The 23,328-nt window shown below is 44.4% G+C and overlaps 1 protein-coding gene and 1 long non-coding RNA gene across 2 annotated transcripts; both read right to left on the bottom strand.

The window, feature by feature from the left end:
- Positions 1-1,471: 1,471 nt before the first annotated feature.
- On the bottom strand, positions 1,472-7,360 carry LOC108499063. Its single transcript, XR_001875401.1, has 4 exons — positions 6,556-7,360; positions 5,096-5,101; positions 4,766-4,772; positions 1,472-1,483 (listed from the first exon to the last, which is right to left on the bottom strand). It is a non-coding gene; the product is annotated as an uncharacterized LOC108499063 (long non-coding RNA).
- Positions 7,361-7,489: 129 nt separating this feature from the next.
- Positions 7,490-8,896, bottom strand: CHST7 (carbohydrate sulfotransferase 7). The gene has a single exon (XM_017818357.1). It carries the CDS (start codon positions 8,894-8,896, stop codon positions 7,490-7,492), a length of 1,407 nt encoding a protein of 468 aa, XP_017673846.1.
- Between the last annotated feature and the right edge of the window lie 14,432 nt (positions 8,897-23,328).

Here is a 23,328-nt window from a genome sequence, read left to right as displayed (position 1 = left end):
TTCTGTATCTGAATTATAGGAGTTGTCTTTTAAAATGAGTTGTCTCTTTTTTTCCATCCCTTCCTGCCATGCTGTTCTCATGGTTAAAAAAATTCCCATCTTCTTCCAGCTTCCAGGCTGAAGTGATTCATTGCTGATGTACAAAACCCTGTTTTTATGCCAGTATTGTTCATAGCTTGATTACCTCTCTCCCACTCTGCTGTTCATGCTGCTGTGCAGCACTGTCCTCTTTCAACCTTGACTTTGAGACTAAATAAACTACACATCTTGGTCTTCTCCAAGACAGAGGGCTGTTATTTCACTTGACATTTCTCTGTATCTCTTAAAAATATGAATTCATTCACTTGGGACTTGGATGGCTAGGGCAGAGAACATGTTAATGCCACTGCACATTTGCCCTTTTCACAATTAGCTCACTCAGGGGTTCAGTCACTCTGAGCCACCGATGCCCCCTGACCAGGCACACCTGCACACTGCTGCTACAGCAGTTCTGCAAAGCCAACTCCAGCATACCAGAGGTGTCGCTCAGCTTTGGTCAGCCTGATATGGACTTGGCCTCTTCAGAAAAGCTAACTTATTTGTCCAACATCTCACAGACAGTGTGGCACCAGGGACTGAGCCCAATTCCTCTGAGAGCTTTTGAATACCTCAGCCATGAGATACTGCCTCCATCCTTTCAACTCCTTCAGTCTCCCACCAGATTCCTGCATGCTTTCTAACTTCTGGCACAGACTGGGCAATGCTCCTTGTGCCAGACGTGTTGCACGATCCATTCCTGTCCCAGGTGCGTCCAGCGTTGAGTGTTGACCAAGTGCTACAGTGGAGAAAAAAACAACACAATGACTGACAAGGAGTATGAAAAGGGAGGCAGCAGGCACCGACTCCTTCAGTGCTTGACTTTGCAGCACAGGCATTGATTGTCTCTGTGAGAGTGTGCATATACAAGAGGTTTCCTGGCATTTTTTGAAAAGCTCATACTGAAAACAATAGGTATCAGTGATACACACATGAGTCACTGCTAGAACTGGGACTTTTAAATCCTGTGTGCAAACAGCTGTCACTTGAACCAAGGACATGGACAAGGATCTCCTCCAGACTCCTCTGTTCTGGTGGTAATGCCCACTGAAGTGACTGCAAAGGCACTCCCAAATGCAGCTCAGGCAAAGGCAGCTGGTGGGCAAAGACTTTATTTTCACAAGTTTAAGCTTTAAAACCTTCATTTTGCAAGAGAGCACTTCTTCCCATGCATCCCACTCTGATGCTGCTAGGAGAGCAGGGGGGCAGTTAATAAATTCCTTATGGAATTTAGGGAAAAAGAAGAGTCTGGTTTGCAGGAGAAATGTGTTTATGTGGGCTGAAAAAGTTGTAGCAGAAGGCAAGTCACCATTGCCCTGTGGACCAGCACTCCACCCGGGGGGCTGGTCCAGTGCCAGTTGTCTGCACAGCCATTTGAACTGAGACAGTTTTCCCCCTGCAGTTCAGACTCAAACTCACCCTCCATCCCCCTGAGGTTTCTCCCTCTGTCTGCTCCAAGCAATACCCTCAGGCAATTGCCAGCACTTCACTGCAGTTCAGCAGTTCTTGTTCCCTACTTCTCCTCCCAGCTTGCTCTCTCCGTGTTCCTTCCTTCCCTCACGCATACTCCTAGCTGCCTTTTCCAGTTAAACCAGTCACAATTTACAGCTGCTCCTACTGATCAAATCCCAGTTCCTCATCCCTCTCACAGCCAAGCTATCTGCCAAAAAAAATCCCACTTTCTACAACTTAAAGGTAATTCCTTTCCCCATCCCCTCAGGTTCACCCCATCTGTCATCAGTGTCTTCTCTCTCTAACCTACAGTACTTTACATTATTTAAGCACCAGAAAGCTGAGCACTTGCTTTGGGAGCCTTCCTTAGGAATACTAGCAACAAGGAAAGAGGGGCTAGGGGAGAAGGCATCAGTGGGAACCAGGAAAGGCAGACTCCTCCCTGCTCAGCCCAGTACTGCAGGCCCTGCCATATTACATGCTTTGGATTCCCACTGCTGTATGTCTTGTACAACACCGAGTGTTCTATGGGAAAGAAAGAGTTTTGTGCATGCTCAGTGGAGATAAAACCAATGCAGACTTTATTTGGTATAAAATAAAGATACACACACATACCAAAACCACTTCTACTGAACACATGCTATCCATTTTATACAAACATTAATATATTTGGCCAAATCAGAATAGAAGGCAGAGGTAAAGAAAAACAAAACAAAGGGGACATCCTCTACACAGAGATCATTTCTGCTACCCAAACGGGAGTTCCTGTCCCAAAGCACTGAATTGACAAATGATTTCAAAGAAGTATCTTCAGGAGTATTTGAACACAGGCAAAAGGCCACCACATCCTAAGTCCAAAAGAATATGCACTGTTTCAACTGAAATTCCCTTAAGAGACTTAAACCTTAAGCCCATGACAAAAAGCTTCAGCCTATGTACAGTTGAAGCTGGACAATTAGAAACAGGGCAACAAGTTTGGAAGTGCCAGGGAAAGGCTGGATTCCCACTTAACAGCACGAAGAAATGGTGCTGCAGGTGCCATAGGTTAGCAGCAGAGCTTAACACCTCAGTGCTGGAAGCAAGAATTTCCCAGTACTTAATACCCAGACAGATTCCAAGTCCTAAAATGTTAAAATCCGCTTCCAGCTCGTTGTCCAGAGCTAAGACTGCCAGAGATATGTCTCAGCAACAAACTAGGTCCCTTCATCATTGAAACCCACCGCCTCAACAAGTTTGGATCTAACATTCATCTCTTTAAACCACAGCCAAGGACAATCTGGACCCTGTCCCCTCACACACACACTCCACCAATGGGGTGTTGAAAACTGCTAGTGTCAGGTTTGACAATTGTATTTTTCCCATATCATTCTCCATGGCAGTAGGTGTCGTGTCAAGTTAAATAGGAATGACAAAGTAACATCTAAGATACTCCCAGTGCTGCACGGACTGTACGGTGACTCTGAGAAATGACATGCACCATCAGAGAGTCTCAGTGACAGCTCTTTGTGTTCAAGAAAGGAACAGAACATGCTGTTGGGCTTGCTGGCTCTCAGGGTTTTAGTTGTTTATTTGCATTATCATAATAAATCCAGAAACTCTGCACGTATTTCTTATCATTGGTCTTTACTGAAAGTGGTGATATTGAGAACCTAATGCAGAAACTCAGGATTTTTCTTCATGCACAAACTGATGGGGGGGGTGGGGGCTAAAATGACCCATGCAATTCTGAAATTGTTAAATAAGTAACTCCACAAGTATTCTAACACTTCTGTTAAATACTGCAACTGATACTAAACTATTTCTATTGGACCTGAAGTATGCAAGTACGTACTGTGGATATCTACAAGGACTCCATCAGTAATGTTCTAAGCAGTAAAATTAAGGCAGGGGCCAAGTATTTCTTGGCCCTGGACTTTCAGCATTTCCCACAAGTATGTCAGTACAGTTTGCCTCCTTGAAAGAAACAATTTAAATATATAGATGATGTTGTAAAAGAGCAGTTAACAATTCCAGTGTGGAAATATCACAGCCTTTTATGAATAATTACAGTACTCAAGTTTCTACCTCCATTAAGGCAGAACGTGTGACAACTAGAAGTAAAAACAGGTGACAGAAATAAGTCTTGTGAGGAGTTGTCCGTTTTGCACCCATTTCCCACTATGACTTTTTAATACATTAAAGTTGTTAATCCCTTACATGTAATGTAGCACAAGTAGGTAATTTTAACAAATCTCAGTCAGAACTACTAAAACTCTAGGGCAAAGTCCTGCCCTCTGATTCTAAGTTTGCCAAGTTCAGGTTGGCTATAAAAACGTGTTTACTGTTCCCTTGCTTACCATGCCATCCCCTGCTCTAAAAGAGCATTAGGGTTCCGTTTCCTACATCATTTAGTAGAAGTGTGACTTTACTTCAAAATGGCCAAGCCATAAATGTCCAGCTGTTCTCAAAATGCAGTCTAACCACGGGTGTCCTGCTTTCAGCAAGTTCTGCTTACTTCCAAAGACCTCTGCCAGTGAAACTTCGTGCTGGTCATCCTAATCAGACCTTTTTCTGTCTTCTCAGGTAAGTACCAACATTGACATTTGACAGTACATTTGTTTTTCCTTCAATGTCTGAGTTTCAGGACCAACAAGTATATGCTGTAAGCATCCTGAACGATGTTTTCTAATGCCATCAAAACACCCTTAAGAGAAAAATGGGATGCATTTGTTGGTGAGCCCTAGTTGTCCTCCTTGGGTAGAGAATTTCAGAAAGCATTCTAGTGACCAAAGCACACACGTCACACCATGAGTCATTAAGCAACTGTCATCCAGCCTTACATACTCTTGCAGATACTACTCTAAGATGTCACTCTGGGCTACTCACTCCTTTTTCAACTTTGGATAAATCCCTGTGGATTTTTTAGAAGAGTTTTCTAATGAACTCAGGTGCCCTGAATACAAACCACAAATTGCACTTGCTATATTTTGTACATTTGGCCCAACAGAGCCCTTTTTGCATTATACAAAAATTAAGAAAAAACAACCCTACAAGACAGCTTGGAGTGAAAAAAAATATTAAATTAATCACTAATAAAGAGCAATTGGGCTAGTGAACAACTTTTGTTGATAGAAATAATTTTTGATAGAGAAAACACATCTATCATAGAATCATAGAATACCCTGAGTTGGAAGAGACCCACAAGGATCATCCAAGTCCAATTCCTGGTCCTTCACAGGACCATCCCCAAGAGTCACACCATGTGCCTAAGAGCATTGTCCAAATGCTTCTTCAATTTTGTCAGGCTTGGTGGTGTGACCACTTCCCTGGGGATCCTGTTCTAGTGCCCAACCACTCTCTGGGTAAAAACCTTTTCCTAATATCCGACCTAAACCCCCCTGACACAGCTTCATGGTGTTCCCTCAGGTCATTTAACTTGTCACCACAGAAAAGAGATCAGTCTCTGCCCCTCTTCCTCCCCTGGTGAGGGAGCTTTAAGCTGCTATGAGGTCTCCCCTCAGTCTCTTCTTCTCCAGGCTGATCAAACCAATTGGCCTCAGACACTCCTCATGTGGCTTCCCCTCTAGACTCTTCACTATCTTTGTAGTTCAAATATGGAAACTGCTTCAGAAAGTACTAAATAATTAGTGGATTTCTTTCCAGCTATAAGAATCAAGTTAAGCTAGATGGCCACACTTCTTTCTTCATCATGATGAATGATTGTAAGTGAAACTAAGTGTAGATTTCTAAAAATCTATGAAAGACATTTACCACCCGAAACAGCAAAATGAGATTCCCTGCCAAGGTGAAGCAAATGTTTAGCAGACGCATCATACAATTCTGTGGCTGCAACTAGCTAAGAACAAATCAACGAGATACATTAAATGGGAGATTAAAATCCAGTGTAAGAAAATAAGTACCGTATCATCTTTTGGCATGCATGAAAATCTTATTTTCTTCCCAAACCTGTCAGTACAGGCCAGGATGGGTGTAGTCTCAGAAAAGCTTTCCAAAATAGGTTACCTGACTCAGGTTATCAAGGCATTAATACAGGTATTGTCCATCTACACAAATACCATTATTAAATGCCACTAGAACACTCAGAGACAAATTCTATGTCACAGGCACTGTTAGAAAATACAGAAATATCCCTTACATAATACACAAGGTTGTTCCAGCACAAAATGAGCCCCTGTAATTTTTACTTCAAACAGAAACCCCAGGATGCAGAATCATATGAAGCACACTACTGGGAAATGGATAGATTTGCTAAAACACATTTTTCTGTTATATAATGAAAGAAACCTGCTTCTTGTGCCAACATATTCTCAAGTGGGAAGGTCAAGAAAGAAAAAGAGCTAAAATAAATGTTCATACTAACTCACTGACATGCTTTACAGCACAACACTCAGCACAAAAAAACTACAATGCAACTGAAATGTTTACTACAAGGTAATGTAACATCTTTGAACTGCCTTTATTTCCAGCACTTTATACAAATACTGCTTTCTTCCTGATCCTGGATCATCCTCAATTTGAAGTTCATGTTCTCAGATTGTATTTGAGGACTGCATGTAAACATCCCTATAATCCTGTACACTCTCGTGAGGCTGTTTAAACACTGACATACTGTAATGGACTCAAAAGCAGTCTCTATGAAGTTAAAAGCTTCATCCCTAAATTACAATTGAACCTTCTACAACCACATTAAGAAATTAAGAAACAAAGGTACTCACAGATACACACACACGCACACCCTTCTCATATAAGCTAGAGGATATTTGCAGGAAAATGTAATTTTAAAATCTAAAATAAAACTTGAGGGTTTTCTTTTTTTCCCTTTTATTCTTTAATACAAGGTTTTATTTGGGAACTTCATGATTAATTTGTCTTAGCCTCTTAGGAAACATTTGCTTTTGTCCAGGCGTTGCCAGCTGAAAGGATGTTATTGTTCGGAAGGGATGTGACCAGGAGGAACCCGTGCACGGCACAATATGTCAGCCCGGAAGCAAGGGAAGAAAAGTGATTCTCTCATCTGACTGAGAAAACAAAATGGAAATATCAAGCTTTTGTTTTCCAGTTACAGTCACCCTATACATGTCCCAAAGAAACATATTAGTCACCTGTATCTCACATAAGTATCACCAAACTGTATCAGCATATATTAAAAAATATCCTACTTCCATAAGAATTACAGATTTCTTCAGAAAAGCAAAGATTTCTGCCACAAACATCTTTGAAACATGTAAGCAGGAGAATGCTTACCCTCTCTGCACAACCGCTTACCCTGCTGATGGACAGAGTTGGACACGGTTCCCTGTCCCTTAGAAAGCGCCCCCTCCCCACAGCATCAGCAACCTGTAGGGGCAGAGACCGTCCCCGCAGAAGGGACGGAGCAGGTTGGGAGCAGAAGACTCGAGTCCTGCCCTGAGCAGGCACCCTCCTGCCCGCCCAGGCCTCCACTGACCCTTGCAGCGACTTCACAGAAGCCTCTTGTACGTGTTTCAGTAGCGGAAGGACAGAGCCGACCGTGCTTCAGCGCTCAGGGAGGGCAGTGCTCTCACAGCAGCACCCTCCAGGCCCTCTTAGTTCCTTGCTGAGAGTCTTCATTTGGGGGATTTCTAAGTTTTGATGCAGTTTTTTGAAGCACACTTGTGCTTTGTACACGATCACAGCTTCAAGTTGAAATGGCTCCAAGATTGATGCCGTACTCGGAGGACACTCTTACCAAACGCTTCTCTTAAATAAATCATCCCCTCTGCCCTGCACAGCCCCACTGAAACTACAGCGGGACGGGGGGCCTGGACCCTGCCGCGCTGCCTGCACCCGAGGCGAGGCAAGTGTCCCTCAGCCGGGGCTGGCCCTAGGGAGCGCCCAGCCAACGAACTGGGCGCCCACCGTGCCAGCAGTGAACCCCCGCGCTCAGCTCTGCCCGACAGCACCCGCCTGCCCTCGGGCCCGTCCGGGACGCGGGGCGAGGGCGCTACCGGGCGTCGCCGCTGCTGAGAGGGTAGGCGAGGATGCTCATGGCCTCGCCGCACGCCGCCTCCACCTGCCGCACCTGCTGGCGGCTGAGGCGCTCCCGCCAAGCGTGCACGGCCTCCCGTGCGTCGCGGGCGGAGATGAGGAAGGGCCGGTCGGAGGAGTAGGCGGCTCCGCGGGTCATGTTGAGCACGAAGTCCTCCAGGGCGGGCGGCACCGTGAGCCCGGCGAAGCGCAGCAGGCGGCGCAGCTCGGCGCGGGGCTCCCGCACCAGGTCCTCGTAGCGCAGCTGCGTGTAGCGGCGGCGGAGCCAGCCCGGGGCGCGGCGGGCCAGGAGCAGGTCGCGGAGCCAAGCCTGGCAGATCACCTCCAGCGCGCCGCCGAGGAAGAACTCGGCGCGGTGCTGCGGCTGCGACGCCCGCCCGCCGCCCAGCAGCCCGGGCGGCAGCAGGAGATGCTGCTGCTGGTGGCGGGGCGACCCCCGCGGCTCGGCGCGGTGGCGGCTCCGCAGCACCTGGACGCTCTCCCGCAGCAGCGCCTGCCGCGCCTTCAGGCGGGAGTTGTGGACGGCGCGGGGGTCGCGGAAAAGCTGCACCACCCGCAAGTTGAGGCCCGGCTCCCGCAGCAGCGGCAGCAGCGCGCCCAGCTCCAGCAGCCGCACGTCCTTGATGACTACCACCGGGTACTTGCGGCACTCGGCCTCCAGCTCCCGCAGTGCCCGCGGCGGGCACTTCTCCTCGCAGGCGGCGCCGTCGACGAGGCCGATCTCCCCGCGGGTCCGAGGGGCGGCGGGGCAGAGCGGCGGCGAGCAGATCACCTTGTTGGTCCGCCAGCCGAAGATGCTGGCCGTGGTGAGGTTGTCGGCGGCGGGCGGGGCGGGGGCCAGCGGGTCGCGGGGAGCGGGCGGGGCAGCGTAGAGGCGCAGGACGGAGAAGTCGCATCGGAAGAGGGCGCGCAGCATGTCGCGGAGGGCGCCCTGCAGGCTCAGCGCGTCCCCCGGGTAGAGCGCCTGCCACAGGTGCCACATGGGTTCGTAGAGGTAGAAGACGTCGGGGTGCTGGTTGAAGAGCTCCCCCAGGAAGGAGGAGCCCGTGCGCCAGGTAGCGTGCAGGTAAATGTGCCGCTTCCCCGCCGCCCCGGCGCTGCCGTTCCCCGCCGCCCCGGCCGTGCCCGCCTCATCCTCCTCCTCCTCTTCTTCGTCCAGCGGCGGCCGCTGTTCCCAGCCCCACTCGCTCAGCGCCTCTTCCAGGCTGGGGCAGCGCCGTAGCAGCGGCTCCTCGTCCGCCCGCCCGCGCCTGGCCCCGTAGTCCAGCGCATAGGGCACCAGCAGGAGCAGCAGCAGCGTGTACAGCACCAGCACCGCGGCGAAGCGACGGTGTTCGCCCCGCCACCGCCGCCGGCCCTTCATTGCGGCGGGCGGCTCGGACCGCCGGTGCTCCGCCGACTCTGGCTGCCAGAGGACGGCTTTTTGCAGAGAGGCAAAGTTATCGGCGGCGGCGGCGGGGATGTGGGCGGCGGGCGGTCCTCCCCGCCAGGGAGCACGCCCACGGGCACGCCGGCCCGGCTCGGGGCCGCTGGCCGCGCCGCCCGCCCGCTCTCGCCGCCGCCTCCTCCTTCTCCTCCTCCTCGTAGCGCGACGCGGAAGCGCCCGCACCTGCCCCCGCCGCCAGAGCAGCCGCCGCCGGGGCGCGGGCTGCTGCTGCTCCCGCTGCTCCCGCCGCCGCTGCGCCGGGCTCCAGGCCGCCCTTCACCCGGCCCCCCTCCCTCCCCCCCGGGCAGGGCCGGAGGGGCGGGCTCGGCACGGCGGGAGTCACCCCGGCCCGGGAAGGGGCGCACCGAAAAGGAGGTATGTTCGCCAGGGCAGGTACCGAGCAGCCGAGGGTGTCCCGAGGAGGAGCGGTTGGTCCTGTTATTCACCGGAGCTCCGGAGAAAGAACACGCAACACGCTACAGTAGCACGAAGCGGTGCAAAAGTATTTTTAGGATGGATGACAGCTATTAAAATCTGCAGTGAGTTTCAGGAGTGCTGCAGTTTGGCGCTATAGCGAGCTGCGGGGTTTCTCGGCCACGCTTTTATCTACGTGTGTGTGCTGATGGGATGCGGACATCTCGATCATGACTCTGCTCCAATTTATACACCTAAAAGTTCTGTGTCTGTCTGAACTGGTCACCCTTTGCAGCTGGTAGGAAGAAATGGGCACCCACAGAGGGACACTCAACCTGTCTTGGATGTCTGATACCTTCCTGATAACCCTCCTCTTGATTAACTAGTAGGAACGTAAAGTTACCAGCTCAAACTTAGACTTCTAGTTTTTTAGACACCTAAGATTAGCTTAAGTAAGCCTATTGTGGGATGGAAAGTCAACAAGATGTTGATTTCAGGTGTTTAAATTCAAATGTATAGTCTCAAAATCTCCAGCCCAGCCCCTGCCTGACCCTGAAAGTTGCTCACAGAAAGAGATGGACCATGATCCTGGGTTCCTGGTAAAGGCATCCAGCTGTAAGGAAAGTGAGGTTCCCATTCTGCTGATGGTGTAGTGGGAGCTGCTGACTGTTCTCTAGGCAATAGGTGGCATCCTCTGTAAAATACTACTAATATTTAAGTATGGTGGGCAGAGTGAAATTCAGAGAGGATAACGCAGTTCTTGCCCTCAGTGCGTGATACTTTGACTCCCAGAAGAGTCTATGTGGTATATATTCACCTGTGGTTAGACACGTGACACAACCTTCATCAACCATATCACATGCAATGGAGAACAGAAACAACCCACTAGCTACATGGGTTCTAAAAATGCTCCTTCTATGGTACAGATATATAGATACACAGTCTGAAGCTGCTGCACATAGTGTGAATGTCCAGTTATTAAAGAATAATCCTATTCCGAATTTGTCAGGCAAAGTACAAGAAGCAGAAATCAATGTGAGAGGAAAAGCATGCTTCTGTCCAGGTGGTGAGCCAGCAGTCTGCCTGCTAATGCTTTATTTGACCCCTGTTAAATAAGTGTTAAAGACTGGGCTTCTTGCCCTTAATAGTGTGCTGAGTGAGTAGATGGTGCCAAAAAAGACTTGTAACCTCCTGAGCAGAAAAGTGTGGAAATTATAGCATTGGAAAGGAAATTCTGCCTTCATACTTGCCAGTGTGAGTTTCACCTCTGACTCGATAAATACCAGGATGTCATCCAGACCCTCAAGCAACTAAAGGAGGACAACAGAAAAAAAACACAGTTGCCAAAATTAGGTCATAGTCTTGCCAGAAAACCCCTTCCCATATAGAAAGAACAGGCATATCTAGTATTTTGAGAGGTGTCTCTGGTGTGGTTGACTTCTGTGACATCAAGCGGAATAGTAATTCGGGTAGATTTACCAAGATGGGATTCTGAGAAGTGCAGATGAGAATGGATAGCTCTGAGATGCCAGGGTTTCCCTTTTGTAAGACAAAGCACCGAGGTGGCAGTAGCATCAGCACCATTTCTGACCAATGAGCCACGCTGCAATATGTGTTACCTTAAACTAATTTACTATTGGTTTCTATGACACATACTTGTCTAAGAACTAAAATCAAGGTCTTAAAGCTGCTTAACTAAAGTAAAGCTGTCTTGAAAAGAATCAAACATCTCAGAGTAAGACAGCCTGTCAGACAAATGAAAAACCATGAAAATAAAACTATGTACGTATTACGCTGATTTTTTTTCAGACAATGGAGCTACAAACTTCTGTGTCAACTATTCTAGAAAAAGGGAAAGATGCAAATCACTTTACCACAGGTTAAATCTGTTAGTAAAGATAAAATCACAGTTGTTAAAAGATTATCAAACCAAAAAAGAATGACAGTAAATGTTTTGTTCTGCACATTCACAACGGTTCCTCTACCGCAAGAGGATTAGGCTGTAAGTGTTTACTTCAGTTGTTTTGGGTTAGGACTTTTTTGGCATGAGGAGATTCCAGAAAAGCCAGTATTTATTCTGCCACCCAGCAGGTGCCTGAGCTAGGCTTGAAATTGCCGAGCTCCAGCCTTCCTGAGGGGTCACAAGAAGTACCTAATTTGAGCATTGAGGAGCAGATTGCTGGTCTGAATAGAGCTGTTTTCTTTGCTTGGTTTTCAGCCTATACTAATGTGTTGTCCCTTGGCACAGATAAGGAGGATAATTTTCTCCCATTTGGGCTTTTTCTATAAACCATAAAGATGTTATTTACATATACACGTACATATACAAGTGATCTTCTGTTCTTCCTTCCAAGATGATGACAGTTCTGTCTCCTGAAGGAGACAGCCATGTTCTTCTTCACTGACCTGCGAAGCAGTCTGCCCATTTGGCATCTAGCTCCTGCCATTTCTTGATGATAATTCTGTACTTAATGTTATTTTGTAAAGGGGGAAAAAATAATATGAGCATAACATGCTCTGCATACTTTAGTATTGCAGTATTTCCTTTCTAGTTTCCAAGCTTGTCGCTGAAAGTACTGGCTGTTTTATATCTAGCATAACATTGGCTTCCTGTGTATTATCTCTAACTTAATTTTTGCTCTTCTGTCTCCCACAGTGCTTCTACTGACAAGAGAGACAGTAAATGCTGGAATACAGCATTTCATCCTGAGAATAATTTTTATCTTCTCAGGAGAGGCTTCAAAATAGAAATAGTTGCCTCTATATTGAGCCATCCATCTTTCAGCTCTTGCATGCTCTTGTCATTTTCAAAGAGTGCTTTGTGATTAAAAATAGCTTGATTAGCTGATAAAATTAAATATGCTTTGCACAGGGAGCACCACCCTCAAACATCCTGACTGTTAATGAACTCTCTGCTTGCACATGTTGTCACTCACAGGCTTCAGCCAAGAGGAAGTCTGTGGTTAATGGCAGCTTAAAAACCTTCAAGAAGCCAACAAGCTAGGACGATGTCTTTATTTTTGAAGTTGCTTTGTCATTAGATGTTCCAACATGTGCAACATCACATGTTTGACATATGAGACCAGACTTAGCAGGTTACATTTTAGAAGGGACTTGTTGAGAATAACAGGATGGGGAAGCCAGTCCAGGCGAGGTAGCTGGGGCAGAAGGGATTTTTTGCAGTGGAGTTTCCCCCAAGGTGGAACAGAGATTGCGTGCCTGTAAAAGGTCAAAAATATCAAGAGGTTCTGAGAGACTCGATGGAAATTTAACAGATCCAAAGAAAGTGGAAAGTGAGACAAAACCAGGAGACTGGTGAGCAGATGGGTAGAAGTGGCATCAGATGCAAAGCTACATGCATAAGGTAGTAATCAACTTTGCTCATACACCCAATGTCACTCTTCAGCACTTGCAAGAAAGACGAGGAGATGATGCAGGAAAATGGTGGTGTTCACAACTACCTTGGTCTGTGTACTCCTTTTGCTTGTTACACTGGCACAAATCCAGACCTTTGAGTTTCTCTTTAGGCTGATTCGAGAGAAGCTAGGTGTACAACTTCAGGTTTTGGTTAATATAATCATACAGTCTTCATGCAGATCACACTAGCCAACAGCTCTGCAGAAGAGCAGGGGCAGCAGGAAGGCACAAGACTCCTCTGTGCCCTTCAGACTGAAGGGAGCTGGCAGCTGAGTTTGGGGACCAGCAGCATATGTGGAGTCAGAAGGGAGGGGATGCATTGCTTCCTTCTCTCTCAGATTTCTCTTCCTGAGAACTGGTAAAGTTGTAAAGTTAGGCATGCTGCTGCTCTCTGCTGCCTGACATAAGAGCTGAGCACAGAGCGTGAGCTGAGGAGGTGTTCAGATGAAACCAAATCCAGCCCTGCGGCTTGTTTTTGGGCTAAGGGATGCTTGATTCATCATTCAGCATCACTGGACCAGCTAGCTGCATCAGCCTGATGTGGACCCAGCTAGGGGAGCTCTTCTGCACCCAAGAGAAGCCGAGGCATTTTATTTCCACTTCTGATTTTTTAAAAATGAAGATATTAGTAATATACTATACTCTAAGTGTCAGAGTGGGAATTGTCTGTGGCTTTCCAATATGGGGCTTTTCCAAAAATGTGAGATCTGAGCATTGAAATGGAAAAAACAAATTGAAAGCAGGTGATTTTTTAATTTGAAACATGGCTACTTTTATGCTATCAGTGATCTTGTGAGCTCCTCTAACTTCCTCTAAGAAAGGAAGCTAATGCCATCGTTGAAGATGATAGAAAATGCTACTAGAAAATGTAACAAGAAAATGCAGGAGGTAGAAGGCAGAGCAAAGCAAGTTTATGTATTAGTTGAGGTTCGACAGGAAGCTCAGAAGGAAAAATCTGTTATTATTTATAAAAATGTAAATTCAGATGAATCATCAACAATGAAAGAAGAAAGCATCTATTCTGTGATCCAAGTCCATGCTGATGTAACTTGAGCCTTCCTAAGTTATGCCAAGGATGACTCTGATCTGAAGACTTTAAGCCTCTCCCCTGCAGAGTGGGCTCTGTTGTCCCATTAGCAGAGAACCACTTCTCTCACAGCCCAGAAATGGGCTTATGCTACACCAATAGCCAGCACCTCCGTCAAGCCTCCCCCTGCCTGGCAATTAACAGTAGCTGCCGAAGAAAAATTATTCCGATGGTACAAGATGTGTGGGAAATAATTGGGTTTAGTGGCAGAAACTGTGAATCGTTTTCTGTTTTCTCTCATTGTCACAGGCTTACTATTGCTGAATTAGAGATGCTGATTAAGAATAACAGCAAGCTTTCGCAACTAAACAAGTTAAGCCATTGTGTCGGCATAATTAGGGAACTAAATCTTTCAGAGTTCAGTCAAGCAAAGAAATGAACTAGAAAATTTGAGACCTATTTTTAACTGGGGATTTTTTTCCCCTCAAAATAACCTCTTAGACAGCCATTGTAGCAAAATACTTGCAAGTCTCCTGTCCCTTCCTAAGGCAACACTTTCATGCATAGAATATAATTTTTAGACTGAGTATCTATCTGCCTTTTTATTCACTTCAGTCACATGTGCAAATCCGTATCGGCATGTGCAAATGAAAATGCTGAGGGCTCAGTCACGGCACCTACTTAATAAATATGTCCAATCAAGCTTTCTAAAGATAATTTTGTAAGTTTAGAATTTCTGATGCAAATTATTCCCACAAGACATTACTGTGCCTTGGAAGAAAGACAAATGCCAGAATGTATAATTCACTTGAAATTTCATCTGGTATATGCTTCCACAAGATTATTTACCTTTTATAAGGAAAAATGTTAGCAGGCAAAAATATAGTGATTCTGAGAAACTCCTGGGTTCCTGCAGCCTTTGGGAACCAGTTTAACTCCCTGGCTCTCATTACTGGTTATTAATGAGGAAGTCTTCTCTGGGCTTGTTATGCTGTTAATTGGAGTTTTCCAACTGGAATGATAGTCAGCAGTCGACAATTTCTTTTGTCAACTGTCTAATGAGAGTAACAGATTTCAAAATTGGTGTTAGTCTCTTGCTTTGGGTCCTCACTGCAAGTTTAACAAAATCTGTCCGAAGCAATCATAGCACAACTACACACCTGTGGTAGTTCTATCTGAACAACAATAAAAAATGTTACATGCGATTACAGAGCTGCTGCACAAATTTATTTCAACCATATATCTCAAACAGAAAATATTTAAATGCATCCTGAAAACTTTAAGCTGATCTCAGTACAGTTTTTGCAATACTCCTCAGGTTCTCCCAGAAGAAATTCCTGCTCATTCCACCTATTGACTTTGGGCTGACTATGGAAATATTCTGGGAAAACCTGAGTTCTGCACCTTCTGGAATTATCCTCTGTCCAGGTACATTTCACACACAATTTATTAGCTGCTGGACTTGGCTGTGTGGAGAAGAGCATGTAGGCATTGCTGGTGGTAGGGCCGAATGGGTCTAATAAGGCTGCTCCAGCTTGCTGGACGTGAGGAATGGCCAAGGCTGGAGCATGTCTTCAAACTCCCTATACCTCTGCTGTGCTTACAGGAAACTTTATTGTAGTGTCTTCTGCTGTATTTGTTCTTATTTGATATTTCTTTTGTCCTTCCTTCACTATATTCAGTCCTCTTACCTATGGGGTTTTTTTGTTTATCCTCTTGCTGGATGATCTAGTCACCCAACCTCCAGGGAAGAATACTGTTCCATTTGAAGCTGAAGCAGCTGCCTAGACAAGAGCTACAGAGGACTGTTCATGTTTGTTTTGGTACTGTGGTGAAATGCCCCTACTTTACATCTTGTTTTTACATATTGCCATACTTTGTGGTTTGACTGGGCGGGGAGTTTTTTTGTGTGATTTCTCCTTCAACCTGCCATTGGGAAGCACCCCTGAAAACACTGCAAGACTACTAAGACTATTGGTAAAACAGGCAGAAAATTCTACTAAATTTTCTAATATTTAAAGTATTTGAAATTGTTGCCGTGGCTGCCTCCATCTGAGTTCTGATGAAGGTAAGTTACCTCAAGCAAGGTAACTCTGATTTGGACCTTTCCTAACTGATGGGGCTGGACTGGGCTGAAGTGGGATTCTGGGCAATGGGAGGGTGGGGGGAGCGCTGTGGGACTGGGAAAGGACAGTGGGTTCCCTTAGGGGCTCAGCACTTTGTAACTGACAATTTTCTGCACCTTTGGCTTTCATTTCTGCCAAGAGTCACTTTGAGCAACGTGCTGGACACCCACCTACATCTGAGCTGACTTGCTGATGTAACAACCAGACTTTCCCACTGTACTCACTCATAGTTGCTAAAAGAATAGAAACATACAAGTGGATTATTGTCTGTATATCCCCTTGTAAGCATAACACAAACATGGCAAGGGGGTATCTTCTCTGAGTCTCTTCGATGCACACACAGCTGTTTTGCCAAGTGGATGGGGTGTCTTCTTGAGTATTGGGTCTAAGTCAAAGAACTTCACATGAAGAGTCATGCCTGCTTCCAAACTGAGCAGAACCAGGGAGCTAAACAGCCCCTTTACATTTCAGGTATTTGGGGTTTTTATCCACTTGGTCTTAGTGAAACAGGTTTTACCCAAGTTCACAGTCTACAGAATGACTCAAAATGAAGGTGTTTCTTAGCAGTGGTATCACCTCTCCTGCAGAGTAACTCAGCCATAGCATACTTTCATTTGATGAGCACTGGGGACCTTCTTTGAGGCTGTGGTTTAAGTCATCTCCTGAGGGACACCTCCTAGAAACGTAGACTCTGTAAGGAGTACGTGGCCCTCTTCGACCTGTCCTGGACCTTGGTGTCCTGACTTACTGGCAGTCTTCAAGGATATCAGTCAATCTAGCCATGCCTGATACTTTGAGAAACTCTTCAATGTCACTTGCTTCATTCTTGATCCATTTTGTTTATTGCTCTTCTTATAAAACTTTGGTTTTTTTTCTTTCCAGTATGAACTGCCTTCATACAAGAGTATCTTGGGCTTTGATGTACCACACCTAACAGTACCATCAAAAAGGTTTCATAGGGAAATCTAAATCACCACTTTTCACAGTAGTTTGGCTTTACTGACTTCAAGGGTTCAGACGATGCCTAGAGATTGCTCAGTGCCATCCTTATTCCTCTGAGGAAGTCCAACAGTTATTCTGCAAGGAAGTCAAATAGATCAGTTTGCTTAAATGTCTTGTCTGGGATCTAAGATGCCCTGTGTCTATTTACTTTGTTACTTTACCTTTATCCTGTGGGAGTCCTAAAAATTGAGCTTCTCTTTAAACGACTCCTGCAAAAACAATTAAAGTAATTAAAATTATCTGTGTTTGTTTCAGGAAACCTGTTTTCCTTCTCTACATGGCCCATATAAGAGCCGTGATCTGAGTTCCAGCTCAGCATGTTGCAGGATGGAGTGTTACTGTCTCAGGCACAAATTCCTTCTGTCCAACAACATGCTCAAGTAGAAAGCATTTAATGTCTTTTCTGATTTAAATGGCGATACCTCCAACTGTCTCATGATGAAAGTAAAACTGATGTCAACACCAAACTGTGGCTTTGCTGAATGCTGTCTGTCTCAATTTCTGCTGCCATTGAATGAGAAGACAGACAAGAAATTTAAAATAATTTGATATGTTTAATAGATTATATTGATGTCTCAAATTTTCAAATGATGGATGTTTGTCAGTCATCAGTACCCTCATCAGCAGTCAGTAGGTAAATCAAAATCTCCTCAGCTGCAAAAATACATAGATTTTCACTGTAATTCAAAACATCTTGAACAGTATTTGAAGGAAAGGAAATTAGGAACAGATTTTAAAATAAAAAGTATGTTTTTCTGTTTCAGTTTAGGAAAAAAACAGGACAAATTAAACAGCACATGGCTAATATTTCAATCTCAGTTAATTTGCCAATCAAACTGAACTGCTGTCTTTCTATTATCATTTTAAGATGCATAATTTTGAAGTTTAGGAATAAAAAAGAACTGATTTTCTCAGTGTCTCTTTGAATAATAAAAGTTTTATGACAGACTAAACCAAATTGCTTAAAACCAGAAAGGGTATTCCCCATCTGCACCTTGCAGTTCTGCTCTTATTAACTTTGTCTGCTCTTATCCCTTTCTATGTCAGCCTGCATCAGTCCAGAAGCAACATCCTTGGAAGGATGCACTTCTGGATCCAAGGTCTGGATGCAGCTGCAAGCTTATCAACAGGAAACAGCTATGGTTTCAGTTTGATAGAGTGTTGTACTCATGTTACCCATGTTTCCTATTGACAGAAATGTGATTTGTTACGTATTTCTGACATAAAAAGATGTATTTAGAGGTTGAAACACAATAAAATTAAATCAGTTACAAATCTCCCTTTAGTCTTTGTTGTGAAGATGGGATTATTCCTATTATTCTTACGTTACTATCACAAAGCTTTTATAATAAGAAGATGAGCAAAATAGTTTCAACAGGTGTCTTAACAAACATTAATTAAACAAGAGCAAATGACAGTCTCAAATCTCTAGGTTATTTTAGGTGCATATAATAGTTCAGAGACTCTCTCTACAAAAATATTTAGGGTCATCTTAAATCTGGAGAAAATTTTCTCATCTACACCTTCCTGTCATTGGCCTTACTGACAGCTTTTTTTCTCCTCCCCCAGTCCTACAGCATTCAACTCTAAAAATTGTTCTGTGCAACTCAGGACCTCCCTGTAGCTCTGACTGGAGCACTGCCAATGTACTCGGAGCTTCTGCACTCTTTGAACTTCTGGTGGCCCACAGTTGCATCTCCAGGCACCCTGGATAAATCTAAAATGGTTAGTTGGGTTAATGCTTGCTGGACATATGCAGACCAATTGCAGGAGCCCAGCTGATCTGCATATTCACAACAAATTTGACAGGTCTGAACATTTGTGAGATTTTTGTGGCTAATCTTTTTGGCTGTGTCTCTTTGGCTGCTGATGTTGGCTGGGCTGCGTACAGACGTGGGCCTCAGACCTGGCATGCGCAGAGCTGTCACTACCCTCGCTGCAACAAAAAAAGAGTAAGAACATGGGGATAGATATCCCTTTGGCAGTGATAATAAATGACTAAAAATAAAAGATGGGGGAAAGATGGGGGCTCACCAACTCTTTCCCCAGCCCTCAGGATTCTGGAAGGGCAGAGTCTGGCACTGCAGACAGTGAGCTCATCATACAAAATGATGTTTTCTTGCTGCTTCAGGGTGAACTGGAGAGCGTCTGAAAGGCTTAGCTGTTGACACTGAGATGTTTTCCCATGGTTTTCTGTTTTGGAGAGTCTGGAAAATCAATCTTTCCTCAAACATCCGATGTCTCAGACTCACTTGATTACTTTTTTAAGAGTTTTACACAATCCAACCTCCAAGATTTACAGATCAATCAGGTACATATAAGAGTCATGGCCACTTGAATTTGAGGAAGAGCACTAAAAATGCCATTATTTTTATAGAAGCAACAGAAAAAGTGCCCACAGTTTTCAACATTATAGACCGCTGTTCTGAAATATTTCCTCAGAAAAGTAGTATTACACATACAAACAGGTTTTAAAATTCTCAACATACCCTTACCACACTGAATGATCTTAAAACCACATTGCCTTTGTTTTAATAGAAGTCACTACAGAAATCACTGTTAGGAAAAAACCTCTAACACACAACAAAGCTAGTTGCTCAAACATCAATTCATTGAAAATTTACCACAAAGAACAAATTATTTATTTAATCAGCTCTGCTTTTCTTTAGTAGTACCTAAAGCCAGATGACTATACTTGCTCATGGTAACTTAGCAGGTTGGGGTAACTCCTTTTTGAAACTGGGTCATGGATCACCTGACTCATTTCTGAAATCTTAATAGAGGAAATCTGCACGAAAGCTTACTGAAAGGAAACTGTTTGACATATAAACCTACTCCTAGGACAGCTTTTGTCTTCTCATATAAGCCTGTCCCTCAGCAGCTGCAGGTGACTTGCCATCCCCCTGCTGTGGCACTCACTAGCCAACAATGCTTTTACAGCTGGTGCAGGCTGATTGTCATTGGGATTTTGTACCTGAGGCAGGCCTGACTTGGTCGTGTAGCTTATAAGCCCACATAGGGCTTTGAGGGTGTTACACTGGTCATTTAAGAGAATTACTAAATTAAAATTCCATTGCTCAATTTGAAAAATCCCCTGTGCCAGCAGCTTTCTAATTTGTTCAGGCACTTTGGCAGAAAAACATCTGCTGGAAGTAGCTGGCATAAATGAAGGAGGGTATCAGAGCAGACTGCAAAACATCACCTGCTACAGCAGGGTGGGATTTTTCATATTTAAAAATACATGAATATGCCAATGGGTCTCATTGCTATTCTGATATGCCCCGGCATTTAAGTGAGTTTCAGCTATGAAATGCAAATGATGATAGTGATTTTCTGGTTATTTAAGTACCAAAAACTTTGCAGTGATATTCCAAGCACCTAAGCCTGGAATATCACTGATATTCCTAATTGAGACCTGAGCATAGTCTCGATGTGTGCCTGATACTCTTTGTCATCAGTGCCATGCACAGCATATGTAATATTGCAAGTATATAACAGCTTCATCCTGAGACAGACTGAGCATGTTCATCTCTCTGTATCTGCTGAAAGGCAAACATGGTCCTGCTGCACCAGAAGAACTTGTATTCTCTTGCATTGAGTTTTATATTAACCTACTTCAGTTGCTTTTATTTTAAATGCAGTGGTGTAGTCATACAGCTATGCAGCCTTATAAAAAAATAAAAGCGTTCTCCATTTAAGAGAATAAAGGTTGGGAATGCCAGCTTTGTTAATTAATTGAAGTTAATTATGAGGAACATTTACGATTTAAAAGTGCTAATTCAAAGAATGGTAAGTGACAGCCACATAGCAGATAGTGTGTTGTTACAGATGAAGCATTAGAATAGGATTTGGGCTATCTGGATGCCATCACCTTTTCTTTTATACTGAATTACTGCATGGCCTGGGACCAGTCTGAGCCTCTCAGCATTTGTTTGTGTTGATCTTGATTGGGAATACTACTGTAATGAATAAAATACAGACAAATACGTAGCTTTTTGCAAAAATTGAAAAGAGTATTATCATTAAAAGGACACAACACAAATATCCAGGTTTCAGGGTGAATTGGAAATTCAGTGCTCCTCTAGCCACACCATCTGCTCAGGCCTACAGGCAGAGCTTGACTGGTGTAGTATCTAGAGATAAAACAATTTGCAGCACAGGGGAATAAAAGTATCTCTGCAGCAGACAGATTAAGCTGCTTTTTTTTTTTTTTGCATTCTAATCTGTTAATCATGCACAAGGCTTAAGTATAGCTCAAGGCACACCAGACCTTGAATCATTTAATTTTGTGCTATTTATTGAACTGGATTTAATTTTAAGATATGCTGCTACCTGCTGCTCACCAGTTCTTAAAAAAAATAAATGTCTATAATGAGATTTCTACCATGAATCAGGGACTGTGTGTTTAAAATGGGTCACAGGGCTGGCTCTTCCAGGCTCCTGTGGCAGCAGCTGCACTTACAACAGTCATGCAGGCTAACCTTTGCAGGATTCACTTGAGGGGCAAATCTGGGGGCACTCCATTTAAAGTACCTACCATCCTTGTTTTTTTTATTTTTCATTTGCTCAAAGCAACTGCAGGCAGCACAGAAAGCAGAGAGTAAAAAATTAAAAGAGTGAGTAATGTATGGAAGTGAGGGAATGGAGTAGTAAGTCTGAGCTCAGCCAAGAGGAAGCTGGTGGCTGTGCAAGCCCAGGAGAGAGTCCACAACAATTCCTGGGGAGAAGGGGACAGGCCCCACTTCCAGAAGATGAAAATGGCTGAGATGCTGAGAATGCATAAATATGGCCTAGCACCCATAATGCTTGTAATTGCTGACAGCATTACAGCAAATCCCAGAGGGAAAGAAATGACCAAACATGTAGATATGCTTTGGGATGAGATGGAAAACCAACTAAATAATGGAGACCCTAAAAGTGTGCTGAAACAAAGCATCTATTAATTTCAAAATTTTTACTTTTATAGTTTCTGGGCTGTGAGCTCCTCCTGCAATGCTTTTACCAGCAAAGATTTTCTTGAGGTTTTTTTTCCTCACTGTATATGAGTGATTTTAGGGTTGAGAGCACCAAACATCAGAAGATTCACTGAACAAACCTGGAGACACTGTGCTTGTTCAGGGCAGGATCAGATAGTCTGGAGGCATTGCAAGATATGGGACAGTGTACTTCAAAGTGACTGCTGATGTTTTGCACAGAAGTGCCCATTTATAAGACTTACTCCTGGTTCACATCGGTCATGCTGTGACATCTGCTTCTGCTCCTTAACTCATCTCACACATGGGACTTGGAAATGCTGACTGCTCCTTCAGTGATAGTTGGCTGTCATGAACATGGCATGTTCCTTTGGCTCAGAACTTGAGGAAATATTTCTGTGAGGAACTAAAAAATTAAGCAGGACTATCCTAAAATATTAAAGTAAATACACCTGTTAGATCGTCTACTTTCTTGTCACATAAGCCAATTTGCTTCATTTAGCACAGTAAAATATACAGGTATTACCTTCCATGATTACCTGATTTCAAACTGGATAGCAAAATGGAGAATCAGATCCCTTGTGAACTGACTATATTAGGAAAGCAATAACAAGGTTGAATATAAAATTGCCAATGCCAATCTAAGGCATCCATCTTTCTCTCTCTACCTGTCTTGGAGTCAGACAAGGAGTAGTTTCAATAGTCAACAAGAATGCTGATGTTTGGTTTTCCTTCTCTTTCTGTCTTCAATTTTCTCTTAGTCATTTTTCTGGCTTGGTTTACAAAATTTATTTCCTTAGTGAATGTACATTTTTGATATATGAATTGGAAAGGAATGCTGACCACCAGAAGGAAAACTGTGTTGAGGAGGTGAATGCATACCTCACCTTGCAGCCCAGAGAGGGCTATAGCTCTTGAGCATGGTAGGTGGGTTTGATGGGGTGGGGGAATCAGGTAAACAAATTCTTTATTCATTGTCACTGTAATCCCAAATATTTACCTTGGGTTTACTCATACAAGTGTTCAGGGCTGCAAGTGCTAAAAAGAGAAAGGGCATATAAAGCAATACAAACCCTCCTTCTTTTGATCAGCCATTTAATCCAAGACAGCTGCCATGGATATCCACCTGTTCAAGACACTTGCTGGTACTTTGCAGTGTTTTGGACATATGATAAAGGTTATTTCTAGGGGTTTTTTCCAAGTTCATTAAAAGTATGGAGGACATTTTAAGGGTGTTTTTTGGGGAGGGAATTATGGCCATCATATGTCAAGGTGTTCCTGGAAGACCTAGCCAACTGCATTAAAACACAAACCTAAAGAATACCGAAACCCAAATCCTATGGTGATTACAAAGGGTATTACATTTCCTCTGTAATGCAGTCAACCTATGGGCAGTTAGATGCCGTATCT

Source organism: Lepidothrix coronata, unplaced genomic scaffold, assembly GCF_001604755.1.
Source record: "Lepidothrix coronata isolate B3197 unplaced genomic scaffold, Lepidothrix_coronata-1.0 Scaffold68, whole genome shotgun sequence".
NCBI lineage: Eukaryota > Metazoa > Chordata > Aves > Passeriformes > Pipridae > Lepidothrix > Lepidothrix coronata.
Note: the sequence above shows the minus strand (reverse complement) of the source record. Positions and strands in the feature narration are given on the sequence as shown.